At 42.2% G+C, this 15265-nt stretch overlaps 1 protein-coding gene across 1 annotated transcript; it reads left to right on the plus strand.

Moving 5' to 3' along the window:
- Positions 1-540: 540 nt before the first annotated feature.
- On the plus strand, positions 541-13323 carry NPEPL1 (aminopeptidase-like 1; the record flags this gene model as incomplete). The annotated part of the gene is made up of 11 exons (XM_009871921.1): positions 541-774; positions 1961-2131; positions 4451-4540; positions 5186-5267; positions 5437-5579; positions 6132-6209; positions 9175-9275; positions 9917-10040; positions 11201-11377; positions 12055-12165; positions 12963-13323. Coding segments are annotated over 11 exons (1470 nt in total), but the record flags the coding sequence as incomplete, so codon positions are not given.
- Between the last annotated feature and the right edge of the window lie 1942 nt (positions 13324-15265).

The following is a 15265-nucleotide window of genomic DNA, read 5'->3' on the forward strand; positions in this document are numbered from 1 at the left end:
GAAGCGCTTTGCCCCCCCGAGGTGACGGGAGGAGGGGGGAGATGCCTGCAATGAACGTAGTGACCCACGTGCGGACCTGTTTGTTTAGATGGTGTTGATGGCTTTGTGGTAAAATGATAAATGTTTTGCTTGTAGGTCGCTAAATGTTTGGCGGGTTTGGGGTTTTTCCTGGACTCCCGAGTCTCCTGTGACAGTGTTTAGCCGTGTTTTTGTTTGTTTGTTTTTAATCGATTTGCTATGCGAAACAATAACTCAGGGCTGGGAAGTCAATCCATCTGTTTATCGCTAGGAAAAGTCTCTCAACTTAGAAAAAGTCTTTGCACTAAATGATCTGCTTTTAAATTTTAATTCATATGGTTTAAAAGAGATACTTGTGGTGGAACACACATTTGTATTTTCTGATTAATAAACAGGCTTGTCGTGTTCCCTGTTTATTTTCACTCTATTACATTTTAAAGCGCGTGCACAGTTTCTTTGTTCCCAACGCCTAAAACCATGTAATTGAAGAGAGCCTAAATTTAGTGGGAATGAGATGGAAAGCCACATCTGAGGCGTTTCTTTGTCTTTCAATTCTGCTTTTCTCCCCAGATATGGCAATCGGCTCTAAGCACCCTGAACCCAAACCCCACCGACAGCTGTCCTCTCTACCTGAACTACGCCACTGTGGCCGCGTTGCCTTCCAGGGTCAGCCGGCACAATAGCCCATCTGCAGCTCAGTTCATCACTCGCCTGGTTAGAAATTGCCTTCCAGGAGGTGTCAACAGATGTATTGTCGTAAGTGGCCGTTTGAAAATGTTTCTGGTGAGATGTCTAGTCAAGTGTTTTCTTGATGTTTCAGGATTTTAGCTGTATCCAAGGAGACTGGAGGTGGGCAAGTTTTACTGATATAATTATACTGACATTTATAAGTGGTTTTGCACTGACGTGTAAACAAGACCCATGCTCAAGCAGTTGGAGGGAGTTAAGGTTGTATTTGTATGGAATGTCTTCAGCTAGGAATGTCCATGCAAAGGGAAGCGGTTGCGGCTTTTTTTGAGCTAGGATTTATGACATTGGCACATGCTTTAGAAGATTGACGTAGCCTCCATACAGCATGCTACGTCTGTATTGCATAATTCATTGAAGTTGCCTTGATTGTGTTATTTAGTGTGTTGTAAAAGTCTTGATGCAAACTAATACTCCACTGTGATTCATTGGAGGACAAGCTCTTGGACTGCTTTGGTCATCTTCTGTATTTGTATGAGCTGATGAATCTGCTATTTGTTTCCAGGGCTTTTCCAGATTAATTCAGATTTCAGGTTGTTGCAGAAGAATTGTATAATCAGTGACAGTGGCAAAATCTAGTTATGCTCTTCACTTGGAAAACTTAATTTGCAATAGTAATAACTCCACTTAATTTTTTTCTCTTATAGTTAACTTTGGAAATGTTTAGCTAAAACTGCTTTCCATTGGTAATTTTGGTCATAAACTTCAGAAAAATATTCTACAAGTTAAAAAGCTTTTGGGTTAATATTAGCCATGTTCTCATATAATTTCTCTCTTTGTTTCATTTGTTATGAGCACATGTTGATGGTTCCCATGCGCTTTTTTTGCCTTGTTTCTTCCCCTCTTGATCTGTAGGCTAACTTGTGTTAATTGCACTAGTCTAATTAAAGCAATTCAGCTCCCTTATAAAGATGTACTAATTCTTACACGGATAAATCCAGCAGTGTAATTCGTTTCCATATGGGAAGTGGACTGAACTGGTTCAATGTGGCGCTGTTCATACTGCCACTCTGTCCATGCAAAACGTGACATTCGAGTATATCTTGATTCAGATATCAGTTATTTCCCACACCCTTTTGTGGTTCTTTTTTTTCTTTCTTCACCATTAGTATCACAGGTAACAGATCCTCTTGAATGTAGTCTTCTCCATCCTTAGTGCTTGTCCGACTTGTTTGTCTTCTGGCTGGTGTTCCAGATGGTGTGTGAGCGGTCGGAAGTCTTCGCTTCTGCTTGTGCGTTGGCCAGGGCTTTCCCGTTGTTCACACATCGGTCCAGTGCATCAAGACGCACAGAGAAGAAAACTGTAACGGTAGAATTTTTCCTGGTTGGACAGAACAACGGACCAATAGAAGTGGCAACGCTTAAAGTAAGATTTTTGGTGTTTCTGTCGATATTTTTTTCCCATTATTATAGCCTCTAATATTACATTGCCTTTGATATGTGGGTTTCTTACTTTCTTTTACCTGGGCAAAATCTGTCTGTGGCTGTGCAGGTGAGTATCACAGTAAGATCACTAAAAGCTGCTTATTCTGGGATCACGTATGGCCTCTGCTATTTCTGTCTGGTTTACTTCTTTATCTGAGTTTTCTCTAGAAGAACTGTAGCCAGAAACAAAACCCTAAGACATGATACATCTTGGAGATGAGCTGTACATAACAGTTAAATATGTCTAAGTCATCTTTCAGTAGCAGATAATCAAAGACTGTTTCCCTTGTGCCTGACTGTTACAGAGAAGAGACTCCGCATCGGGGGACTTTTAGTATGCTAGGTCATTCTTCTTCAAGATCTTGACTTAGAAGTTATTCCAAGGTTTTGCACTTAAGCTGTTGGGCAGCTTCCTGCTCAGTGCTCCAGGTTGTGTGCTTCAGTACCGATGGGCTCTCACTTAGCTCATCAGTGAGCGAGGTTACACAAACCCCGTAAAAATTTTGGCAATGGATTTGCCAAAGGATATATATGGTATTGCTGCGTCTGAATTTGGCAGAATTGCCATCTTAGGGTATTTATTTTTCTTTTATCTTTTCCTCCATGCTTTGTCCTTACTCTAGGAACTGATTTGGCCACAGCAAATGATGCCAGACCACTTTTCAGGAAGGTGACAGGCAGGCGTGCTACGAGTACAACTGTTGATCGCTCAATTTTTCCATGCCCCAGACCAGAAAAAAATGTAACCGGTGTCAAAAATAGTTCCTTCACATAGGTAGATTCCAAACCACTCGGGTTATTTATAACTAAAAAACAAAGCTGAAATTGTTTCATGTCAATGCCAAAACTATTACTGGCTTCCTCCAAACTAAGTTTTCACCCCTTAAATTCAACCAGCACCAGACAGCTAGTGTAGAGCATGGAAGAAGCATGTGGTAAGATTTTTTTTTTTAGCTGAACCTCTCCCTCATCATGTTGCTGTAATTTGCACATGGATATTTTATGGTGAGGACTAGCAAGGATTGTCATAGTTTTACAAGGCACTTATTAAAGGCTGCCATTACCCAGGTTCTCTTGAGTACCCTGGAAGCCAAACCCAGGCAGAGCTTATTGCTCTAAGTCATATATATGTTTCCCTCAGACTTGGCGTTTGGGCTAGAGAACCTCCAGTACTTCATGGCCCTAATGATGAATCGCTCCAAACCTAGCTTGGCTCCTGAAGAGGTCCTTATGCCTTTAGGGGACATCAAGCAATCAAAAGTAATTGTAGGGAGTCGGGCACTATTCCAAAGCGAGCCAAGGGTTACAAGTCTGCTGGGATACAGAATGGGTAGAGTCCTTAGACCAGTGTGGCCAAGCCAAACTTCAGATACCTTGGCACAAACGACTCTCCAGCACATCGGGTTACTTTGAAACCTGTCTTGACCCTCCTGTCTGCTGTGTGTGGTCTTCAGCGTAGTGTGGCTACTGGAAAATTTGAACAAAGTTTCCTTCCGCTTAGGCTTTTTGTTTCAAGTTGTTGCTTTACAAAGTTGAAGCCTGGTGCCCTGTCCTTTTTGCCAGGAGGATCCTTCTTTAAGGAAACAGCATTGCTCACTGTTGACCATTTCGATTCTGTACACTCTTGCTTAGTTAAGTTTTTACGCGGTGCAGGCAAGGCTCGGTCCATTTTTCCAGAGGAGTGAGGAAACATGCACGCGTGTTTTACACAAATATGAAATATTCCACGTTCCCCCTGGGCCTGCCATACAGAATGTGTTATGGTAGTAATCTTTACTGCACTCAGCCTCACTGACTGTCACTGACTCAGTGGCAGAACCTGTTCTCTACAGTTGGGGGCTAAGACTGGATCCAGCCACACCTCGACTCCTCTCCGTGAGGAAGTTTAGAAAGTAAGAGGGTCCAGTCTGAACCTCAGGACTCAGCAGGAGGCTTTTTGCAGACTCTTCTGTAACACTTCTTCATGTCCGTTTAGTTGTAGAGAAGGCTGCTAATTTTGTGATATCGATTCCCTGTGGGAAGGAATACAGTTGCTTAGAAATTAGAGCACAGGGAAAAATAACTTAAGCTTAACACATGCAAAAAAGAATGGGCACCTTGGTTGACGTTATTTATTACTGTACAACTGCCTGTGATCAGTTGCAGTTAAGCGTTAATGTACTCCAGAGAAACCACACGTCTGGTAGGACTAAATGCAAAGCTATGCAGAAAACCAGCCAAACCAAGGCCAGTTCTCAGGTGTCCTCACTTCTTCTCGTAGTGTCTGGCAAGTGCTACAGAAGGAGTCAGGCTGGCTGCTCGAATTGTGGACACCCCATGCAATGAGATGAACACAGATAACTTCCTGGAGGTAGGTATGATGAGTAAGAGTTACTAATTATAAGTCTAGACTAGGGTAATCAGGAGCTAGTGTTGCTATCTCTGAGCAAAACCTGTATGTCAGCAGTGGGAAGCACATCAAAGAACCTGTCCAAGGATGCTTTGGCCTTTAATATTTTGTAGAACTTTTTAAGTTGGAAGGAGACAGAGTGTACAGCTTGGGGTAAAGCAGGGAGAGGCAGAGGACAGAAGTTCTTGATTCAGTTATGACACTGACTTCTTTGCCAGTGCTAAAGTTGTCTTAACGTGGTGGTGGTATGAGTTTCTGAAGTTATGGGACAGAAGTTGACATGTTTCCAAGTGAGTTTTATCATAGAGATCTGGAAAGCTGTTAAGAATGAAAATATTCCTGTCCTATTGCGTCGTGGTCCAATAGAGTGAACAGCTGGCCTTCACCTCTGAAAATTCCTATTATTGGCAGAGTTTAATGGCCATCAAGTCAAGGATGTCTCAGTAGAATTAGGCTGTTGGAAAACAGCTCCCAAAACTGTAAATGTTTGTGTATGTGTGCAAAAACAACGCAAAACCCTTAAGTGCATGCACAGATGTGTGGAAAGACACAAACGTGTCCTTCTGATGACTGACTGACAATGTCCTTTTTCTTTTAACAATTAAGGAAATCAGAAAAGTTGGCAAGGATCTTGGGATTACTGCTACCATTATTCGAGATGAGGAGCTGAAAGAGAGAGGCTTTGGAGGTATACCTTGTTGAAAATTCCAGCTTTTTTCCTAGCAGTAAATTGGAATGTTTTGCTCTCCCTATTGTAAGGTTTCATTTGCATGTTTTTGAGATGGTTTTCCAAGGTGTTTTACAGAAAAATAACCACAGATTGCTCCCCACAAGTGGTTGGATTCTCTGTTTTCCAGGGATCTACGGCGTTGGCAAAGCAGCTCTGCATCCTCCGGCCCTCGCAGTTCTCAGTCACACTCCGGATGGTGCAACGCAGACCATCGCATGGGTGGGCAAAGGTATCGTGTATGACACTGGAGGCCTCAGCATTAAGGGAAAGGTACATAAACACTTGTTCTACTGCTGCCTTTGCTCACAGAGTTGTTTTCCGATGGAAATAATTCAGTAAATGTCTGTAGGAAACCGAGGTATATTTATTTGACTAAACACTTGGTCTACTGTCATCCATATGTGTACAAACTTCTCAGGGGAGAAGACCAAAAAAGATCCATAGAACACTTTACAGGGTGGTTAAATAGCTGCATGGTATTTTCCATTTAAGTATTGCTTACTGCTGGGAGAAAATTAGAAACAAAGATATTTAGTTTCTGATTTTAGAGATCGATCCAAAACTCATCTGAATTGGCTTCAGCGTGAATCTTGTAAACAAGCTGTTTCTTTTTCATTTTCTAACAAATTAGAGCAGAGGTTTGGTGTTTTCCAGTTCTAAGGTGAGATCCACCACTAAGCAGATGCTCGTGTTCTGAGTTTCTCTTATGGCTGAGGACTGTCAAGCCAGAGTTACAGAAGCATCAGGAATGCTAGTTTTAGCAGGCATTACTGTGAAACTCTCTTTTAAAGAAAAAAAATTTCTATGGTTCTGTTTGAACAGACTACTATGCCTGGAATGAAACGAGACTGTGGTGGAGCAGCTGCTATTTTGGGTGCCTTCAAAGCCACTGTAAAACAAGTAAGTAAAATGTGTTAATTGATATCATGTATCCCAGCACTGCCAAGGAGCAGTCCGGCTTTTGGATATATTCCCAGATATGGGGGCCAATCTAATCCTCAAGTTCTGACCTGCCACTGCTATTTCAGGAAAATATTTCAAATCTTTACTGGAATCTTGAGAATTGTGAGAAATTCCTTGAGTGCTATTTTTTTTTTTTAAGCGTCTTTCTTGAATTTCAGGGTTTGTTCTGCGGACTGAGTGGTTTCTCGTTTCTTGAATCAGATTTATACATGAGTTATCCAGTGCTGATGTTGTTTAAGCTGTGGGATTTGGGGCAGCTGTTGCCCCCTTAGCAAAGAAGAGGATGAGTGACTCTGGGATATGAAGTCTGCCCGTATTCCACATCCTGTGCTAGTTCTAATATTAACCTACTGGGGAAGTGGTGGCTCTTGTCTGATTAGAAGCTGCTTGTTGGTTTGCTCCTGTGGTCAGAAAGTAGTATGGGAGCTGAACAGAAGCCAGGTTTTGAAATATGAAGAATTAAAAAAAATGCATATTGCGCTTTAACACCATGAACTGGGGAAAAGAAGTGGCTGGTGCCGATAAAAACCTGCCCGGAGTGACTGAGTCTTGCTGACAGAGCAGCTCTTGCCTCCAAGGAGTATCCAAAGTTCAAAGAACGTTTTACTGCTGCACATTAATGCATAGATCTGCTAGAAGCTTTGTCCAGGGGATGATCAGTGCCAAACTCCCGTTTCTCAATGGTTTAGCTCTGTGCCTTGGCCCTAGCAGCGTGTTTGATGTGGAACTTCACAGTTTTCTGCAGAAACTTAAAATGGAAAACAGATCTGAGAGCTGAACCTTTGGCAGAACGACTGGCTTTCCACAGCTGAGTCCTTCAGAAAGTTAGATCACGTATTTGCAAGGGACAAGAGCTAGAACTTCTGCAGTGCTTTGGGAGAGTCTGTGAAAGCTGTGGATGCGTTCTTTCAGTGATTCAGTCCTTGTTTCCAAAGTAGTTTTGTATGTAATTATCTGCGCTGAGAGAAGTTGCGTTCACAGTCACGGTGTCAACATAAGCGATCTGTCATTTCATATGCAATTACCGTAACAAAGAATAAAGTGGCAGTGATATGTTTGGACAAATAGAGCCTGAAGAAGTTGTCGTACCTCACAAGAAATCTGTGCCTTTATATGTAAAAACATCAAAACTGATCTCACTGCTTAATTTTACAACCTCATGTAAAAAGGCCTGTTAATGAAATCCCTGCAGAAAAGGTATTTAGATAGTCAGTGGAAAGAATTTGTCATTGTTAGTGTTGCACGACTTCTTTCTTTAAGTATTCTTAAGAATAAAGTTGGAAGAGGTTTAAACTCGCTGTGCTTTGTTACAGACTGAAGCTGGGAATGTGCATTGGATAGAAAGCTCGGTGGGAAGGGGGGCAGAGGTTATTATCCATCTTCAGAAAATACCTACCTCCATACTATTCAACAGTTTTACAACGTGATTTTAAAAAGTTTTGGGTAGCAAAATTAAGCAAGTGATTTTTCCTAGAAAGATGCATTTCTTCCAGTGTGAGCTTTCCAACACAAAGGAGAAGAGAAAAACATTCACTTGAACTTTTGGAATCCATCCTGATCCTGCACAGTAACACGCAGAGTCCTGCCTTTGAAGAGCTACAGACAGAATAAGATTCAGGAAAAGACAGCTGATACTGGAAGCAGCCTTTCAGTTTTTGTCAGTAGATCAGCCACATCTCCCACTTGGAGAAAGAAAATTTGGTGCAGTCCAGTGGGAGATGATGGGGGTTTTTCTGCCCAGACTGTGCCGAAAGGGTAGAGGGTCACAGATGGAAAGTTATCTCGTCAGCAGTGCTGTTTGCCCACTGGCTGAACTAGAAAGTGCAAAGTAACGTTATGGCTTCTCAGTGCTGCCCGTTGCTTTGAAAGGTTTTGATTGATGCGTTTGGCCTTTAGACTTCAGAACATGAGCTGATTCAGCAAGTTCACGTTTCTTCAGCTCGGGACTTTTATCGAGAGATTAACGGTAAAACTAACCCTGATTTCCCTAGAACGTGGTGTCTTTAAGGCTCGCTGCCCCCGTGGAGGAGGAACTGTATTTTTATTGGTTACATTCTGCGGTCTCCCTGTCTTTTCCTAGAATCCCTCCACACAACACAGCTGTTGTATAAATAACAAAACCGTCATACATTTTAAAATATAAGCACGTTATTTTAAAACAAACTAAACCAGAATGGGATATACCAGAAGAGAGTAGGCTAAGGGGGGAAAAGAGTTTGAAAGTGCTGTGTGCCTCCCAGCAGACATTAAAATACCCTGACAAACACCCACCCCAAAAAAAAACAAACAGCAGATACATCTTAGCCATGGGGGCTTTTGGTTTTACATGGAAAAAATGAGGATAGATCCTGGTAGGGTGTATCTGACCTGTAGTTTAGGTCGGATGCTGAAGGGCAGTGAGCTGTGGTGGCAGCTGGGAGATCCACCAGGACGTGGATGAGGATGCACCACCACGTTCCAGGATTGCCACAATCAAAGCTGCTTTCCAACAAAACGTGCAGAGGTGGAATCTCTTCACCTGGGGTTGGTATTTTTTAGGGAAAGCATTGCATTCATGAATGGCTGCATATTTGCATTTATTGTTTCCAACATTTTCAACTCTTACTGTAGGCTCTTCTGCAGAAATAATGGGAAGGAGCTCAGCTTCTCAAAGGGCCTCAGTTGTATCTTTGTTGATATTGGCAACTAAATAAAAGCAATGGAGAATGTGAGGTTTGGAAACTAGTCCCAAACATGCTGACTGGATTTGTAGTACTCGCTCACATTACCTTTTGCTCTGCTGAAGAGTCCCTCTCCATCTTTCCTGTAGGCCCCCTTTAAGGGCCTAATCCCTCATTGATTTCAGTCCAAGTACATTCCTTGATGTGAATCAAAAGCCACCTCTTTCCTATTGTTTTTACAGGGGTTTAAAGACAATCTTCATGCTGTTTTTTGTTTGGCTGAGAATGCAGTCGGACCACGTGCAACCAGACCTGATGATATTCACGTTCTTTACTCTGGAAAGTAAGAGTGTATCTATCTTTTTCACAGAAACATCATCTTCAGTTCTATTTACCTGAGTAACATGCAGATTGTGAACCTGTTCCTCATCAGCTTCCCTAAATACTGATAATAGTATTTCAGACAGCCACAGTAGCGAGTTTTAAGTGTGCTTAGAGTTTCCTACTGGGAATATAAACACATCAGAATATCTGTCCCTTATGTCATGAGCTGAAGTTTCCTTAAAGCACTCGGGTTTAGGCTTGTTTTCCAATACAGCCGGTTTTCTGTGTCCATCTGTAGTCTATGTTGTCTCAGTCACAGAGGCAGCTACCACTGTGTAAGGATCTCTTCTCGTTTTAAGCCGAGTATGATACCCCTTTGTATGAGAGTAATTTGTAAAATCCCAGCTTGACGTGCTGGGCATCACACCAGCCCAGCAGGTAGAGCCAGCCCTGCGTGTCACAGTTCCAAGCCTTGTCCAGGGCTGCTCCGTGGCGATGCTCGCAGCTGAGGAATACGCAGCTGTACAGACTTGCGGGATCAAATAAGAAAGCACATTAGGTTCAAGTCTCCTTTCTCAATCCTGTACGCTAGTCCAGACAGGCGAGTCTTACCTTCTGGCCCTAAGTGTCGTTGTGTTAAATGTCCTCTCTTCTTCCTAGAACTGTGGAAATCAATAACACCGATGCAGAAGGCAGACTGATCCTGGCTGATGGGGTAGCTTACGCGTGCAAAGATCTTGGAGCTGATATCATTGTTGATATGGCCACTCTTACTGGAGCTCAGGTACTGATCTGGAACTGCTGGCAGACAGGGCGGGGGCATCCTTGTGTGCGTCACACGCTTCTTTGCTTCTGGTCTAGTTTTTGGGGGAAAGTACATCAGTGATCTGTTGTGCTTGACGGCAGCTTCCTAAACTTGTGCAAGAGAAACTCGGCAACAGCAGCCCCAGTAAACTGGAATCCTCTGTGCACATGACACGTGCCATGAGTGTGTTATATTTATAACTGCGTTACTCAACCAAATTTTTTTGTTCTGTGTGCAACTTTTTTTGCTTGTGCGTACCTAAAGAAAAGAGACATTCTTCTGATGACATTAGCAGCTGCTGAAAGCGATCCAGTACTCAGTGTTTGCATTCAGTAGCTTTATAAGTAGCAGAGCTGATTCAATGGTATTGACCAGGATTTTTGTCTGTAGAATGGCTTAACCTCGTAAGTCGTACAGAGAATGATACAATGGTACAAATTTAATGCTATTATTTTTTTAAATCTATTTCCATTTTATACATTATATTGATGGGCAGTCATTCTTGTGGTTTAATTTTCTAGAAAATTGATTGGTCTTCATACCGGGAAGAGAAATGATGGCAAACTTTAGAAGCACGGATGTTGCATACGTTGGTGTAAACATCAATGCTGTGAAAGTTTCCCATCGTTGTCCTACTGGAAAACTGATGTGACCGTGGCTTCTGGGTTCTGTGTATTTGGAGGGAAGCAGCCTTTCTAGCGGATGAGGATGTTACCTTCAGACTGTTTGTGTGATTGACACATTGCTGGGATATCCTCTATGTGTGTGTCAGATGTTTTATTTATAATTCATTGCTGATTTATTTCTAAGGACAGATAATTGTAACATAATACAGGTTGCTTGCTCAGTAACTATAAAGAAGTGTTTTTGCTGGACAGTCGTTGGAGAAGGCCAGACAAATGCAGACTGTTTCACTGCAGAATGGACTTCCACAGATTTGTAAAAATTCTACAGTAGCTACACTGTCTTTGTCTGCCTTTCTAACACCAACTTCTTGTGGGGTGGTTTTGAGACATTTTATTCTTGGTGATTTTGTTACATGGAAAGCAGCTGTTAATGCTGAAAGGGAGCCGTAAAGAATTACCTTACCCAGCTCAGTTAACATGAACCCTGCCTGATTTTGTCTTACATGTCACTAGGGAATTGCTACAGGAAAGTATCATGCTGCTGTCCTCACCAATAATGAAGAGTGGGAAAAGGCTTGTGTTAAAGCTGGCAGGAACTGTGGAGACTTGGTCCATCCTCTTGTGTATTGCCCTGAGCTCCACTTCAGTGAATTTACCTCTGCTGTAGCTGATATGAAGAACTCTGTGGCAGTAAGATTAATTTTTTGTAACCCTCAAACTTCATTTATTACATAAAAATGTGAATTTTCTGGATAATGTGCTTGCCTGTTGGTAGCTGGTTGAAAGCTCTTCATTTGGGCTGTAATCTTTTAGAAATGGGCCATATAACTGTGGTCTTCGGGACCTTTTACCTGGGGATTTTGCAGTCTGCATGTCCCTACACTGATGTGGAGTGTCTATTTTAAGCAGAGTAGCCTGTTGAAAAGGTATCTTTGGGCTACTTGCCTTTTGAGCGCGGACCTAAGATGCTGAATGCTGAATTCCTGGCTGGAGACTATTTAAGAAGTAAAGGTGGATATTCCGTAGATCGCGTATAACCAGCAGAGACAGTAACTGGGAATATAGAAACCAGGAAATTGAGGAGAGGCACCCCGGGAATTGCCGAAGCTGCTTTTGTTGCCTTTGAGAGTTAAATGTGCAGTTCAGTTCCAAAAACACCACAGAAAGGAGCAGAATTGAGCAGGGCCAGACTGCAACCAGGAATTGAGTCAAAAGATTTACTGTATAGGTGGCTTGCAAGACTGTGTTTTAGGACCATTCCTTAAACTTTGAACTAGATTTGCACAACTGTCTTTTCTGTAGGCAAGAGTAAAACACTGATGCTTTCTTTTCGTGGAAGACCAGCTGTATTTTAATTATTTCTATAGGACCGAGACAATACTCCAAGCTCCTGTGCTGGGCTCTTCATTGCTTCTCACATTGGCTTTGACTGGCCTGGAGTCTGGGTCCATATAGACATTGCTGCACCTGTGCATGCAGTGAGTATATTTTTATGACTTTTGTGACGCTTCCCTGGGCGAGCAGGCTGGGTGAAGAAAACTGCATATGCCTGCAGGTGCTCTGAATTCTGTACCATCAAATTCAAAGCAAGTAAACTACGTGGAGAAGAGTTCTTTTAAAAAGCGTTGACTCTTCATCTACGTTGGGAATGTCTTTGTTTTGGTGGCTTTTCTGTTTCATTTTGATTTTTCTAGGTCACTTGAATCAACAGCATCTTCTTCATTGTAAACTGTGACAATTCACCTGCTTTCTGTTCATGGCAGTAATCCTAGCCTTCCATTGGCACCCATGTTCTTTTTAAGATGATTGCCCAGAGTTGATCGTCCTCCCTGCTGACCTGCAGCAGAGAAAACATTTGTTTCCTCTTGGGGGTTTCCCCTCCTCCCTTTGATGAAACTTGTGTATACTCTTTTTTTCTAAAAAAACTAGTTTACTCCACTCTACCTACTTTTTTTTTTAAAAGCCAGTTTACTCAGCTCGTACTCCAAATCCATGCCCACACCCTGAGCAACGCTAGCATAACTGTACCCTCGAGTCAGTGTGAGCTCTGCTCTCATGTCCACTACTGGTGTGTTGGTTCAGTCTAACTGGGACAGGTTCCAGTAGCAGTGAGGATACAGAGCACAAGTTGAGCAGACCTGCCAGTGACCCCAAGTATTTGCTGTGGCCACGTGCCATCACTGCTCTTGTTGAGTCAGTAGGTGAATGAAAACTAGGTTCAAATTGCACAGTCTGAAGCGTGAACTGGTGTGTGCTTGTTTGTTTTTTTTCCTAGGGTGAACGAGCTACTGGCTATGGCGTGGCTTTGTTGTTGTCCCTGTTTGGAGGGGCATCTGAAGACCCTTTGCTGAACATGGTGTCACCTCTTGGGTGCAATGGAGACTCTCCCACTGAAGATATGGAGAGGGATTCCAAAAGGCGGCGCCTGGTTTAACGCATCCCCCGGCCCTAAATGACGGGGTGCAAGGGTTACCTCACTTTGCACTGATTCATTCTCAAGCAATGAAAAAGTCACACATCAGAGATTGCCATTTTTTTTACTCTCATTATGAGATTTATTACTTGTTTCTGATAAAAACAGCCTGATTTCTTGTTTTGTTTGTTTGTTTTTTAAATTATTGGTGCATACAGTTGCTGAACAATATCAGTGGTGCAGAGTCCAGGCTTGACTAACTTATCAGGAAGAGGGCGTATCCTCCTCTGAGCTCCTCACAAAACCCAACTAAGTGCATTAATGCATGAGAAGCTCTAAGAAGCAACTGCAGCTATTGCTTACAAAGCCTTCTGAATTACCTATTGTATGTGAGATTTTATCAGATATTTCTGCAGGCCCCCCACTACATCTCAGAACACAGGACAAGGGAAAACACCTCTCTAGACGTGGCTTACTCAGTGACAATTTAGCTTAGCAGCAAAGGAGATGTAATGAAAAAAGGCCTATAGTTTTAATAAGGTGCTGTTTCCGCATGTTTAATGTTTTTCTGACCAGTAAAATCAGCGAGAGTGGTCCAGAACATATCTCTACGTAAATCTTTCACCTACAACTTGCAGAATTTGTTCATGTTAAATGAGGAAAAAAATAGAGGGACTGTGATTGAGTAAAATCGGTTTACAAAGCAGAGTGGCTTCTTGCCACTTAATAAATTTATTATTATTAAAGCAGCTTACGTATCCCATGTGGTGTTTCATGGTGTTATTTACATTTCTGAGAACACTGAGCTCCAAAAGTTTGTGCGCAACATCATCGCTCTGTTCAAATTCCTTTTCCCAGCACTCATACGTCTCAACGCAGACCGAACAGGGTAACATCTTACACTGAAGGGTTGGGGGCAACTCTGGAGAATTTCCCCTGATTCACTCCGTTTGTTTGATTCAACAGCAATCAGGGATGCGTAGTGTTAGTTTCTGGATAAGCTGGTCACGGGGAGCTTACAAGCAGCGGTTTGCCTTGGACACCCACGGGAAGTGACTTGCCCTGATTTATGTACTGTCAGCGGCAGAGCTGGGAACAGAGCGACCGAGTTTCACTCAGTGCTGCTCCCTGCCCGGTGGGTTGAGCATCAGCCTTTGGAAATGTTTTCTGGCTCAGCCAGAGTGTTGATGGGGAAAAATTTCACCCAGCACACACACACACGCACACTTTTGGCTGCTTTGCAGATAAGCCGAGGGGTGATGAATTGCACCTTTCCCTGTGTCGGATCTCTCGAGGGAATTGGTGCTCGGTTTTAGGTGGAGTTCCAGCAATGAGGTACGTGTCTGCTTTAGACATGAGTCTTTGATTAAAGACTTCATGGAAAGCATAACGCAGAAGTGGAGAAGAAGCAGCATATTTTGTTCTGGTTTTGTGATTATATTTGATTTTTGGACAGACTTAAGATTTTCAGTAAAAATAGAAGAACCTCATTACTTCCTACTACACTTTTCCCTTGCTCTTCTGGCTCCCCGGCCCACTTGATCATAGTTTTGAGAGATCTCTGTACAGATGAGTTCTGCCTTTGGTCATTCTAGACACTTGGTGTAAAGCACTGTCTGGTACCAAACACTGGTGTGGGAAACGTGTTGATGAAGAACTCAGTCTGATCACTGAAGCTAATAGCAAAATATTTTCATTTCAGTGGTCTGAAATAAAGTCTTCAATCCTCATCCTGTAGAAATCAATTAATCAATTCTAACTTTAAAATTTTGTGTTTTACCGAAATGAGGCATATTTTACACAAAAGTAGCCTGTGGTTTTGTGGCATAAGACTAAACTCTAATGTTAGTGAAGGCAGCAAGCTCAGATAGAGGAGAAATTAAATTTTGATGATTAATTACCATATTCTTCAATTTTGCTGTCTCTCAAAGCATATAATTCTACTGGATTTAATTTGGAAGACACTTAATAGAAGCTGTCTTTAAAAAGAAATACCTACTATTAAGGAAGTATAACATGAAATACCTGAAAAGAAAATGGGATAAAACTTTAGGAACTGAAAAACTGAAAACCAGCTTAAGTTTGCTTAAGCAGAGTAAAATAAATCAAAGTAACACCTAGGAGTTAAAAAGTCTGATGCTTTCTCTGTTTCAGAGATACAAAAT

The sequence above is a fragment of the Apaloderma vittatum genome, unplaced genomic scaffold (genome assembly GCF_000703405.1).
Source record: "Apaloderma vittatum isolate BGI_N311 unplaced genomic scaffold, ASM70340v1 scaffold35826, whole genome shotgun sequence".
NCBI classification, from domain to species: Eukaryota; Metazoa; Chordata; class Aves; order Trogoniformes; family Trogonidae; genus Apaloderma; species Apaloderma vittatum.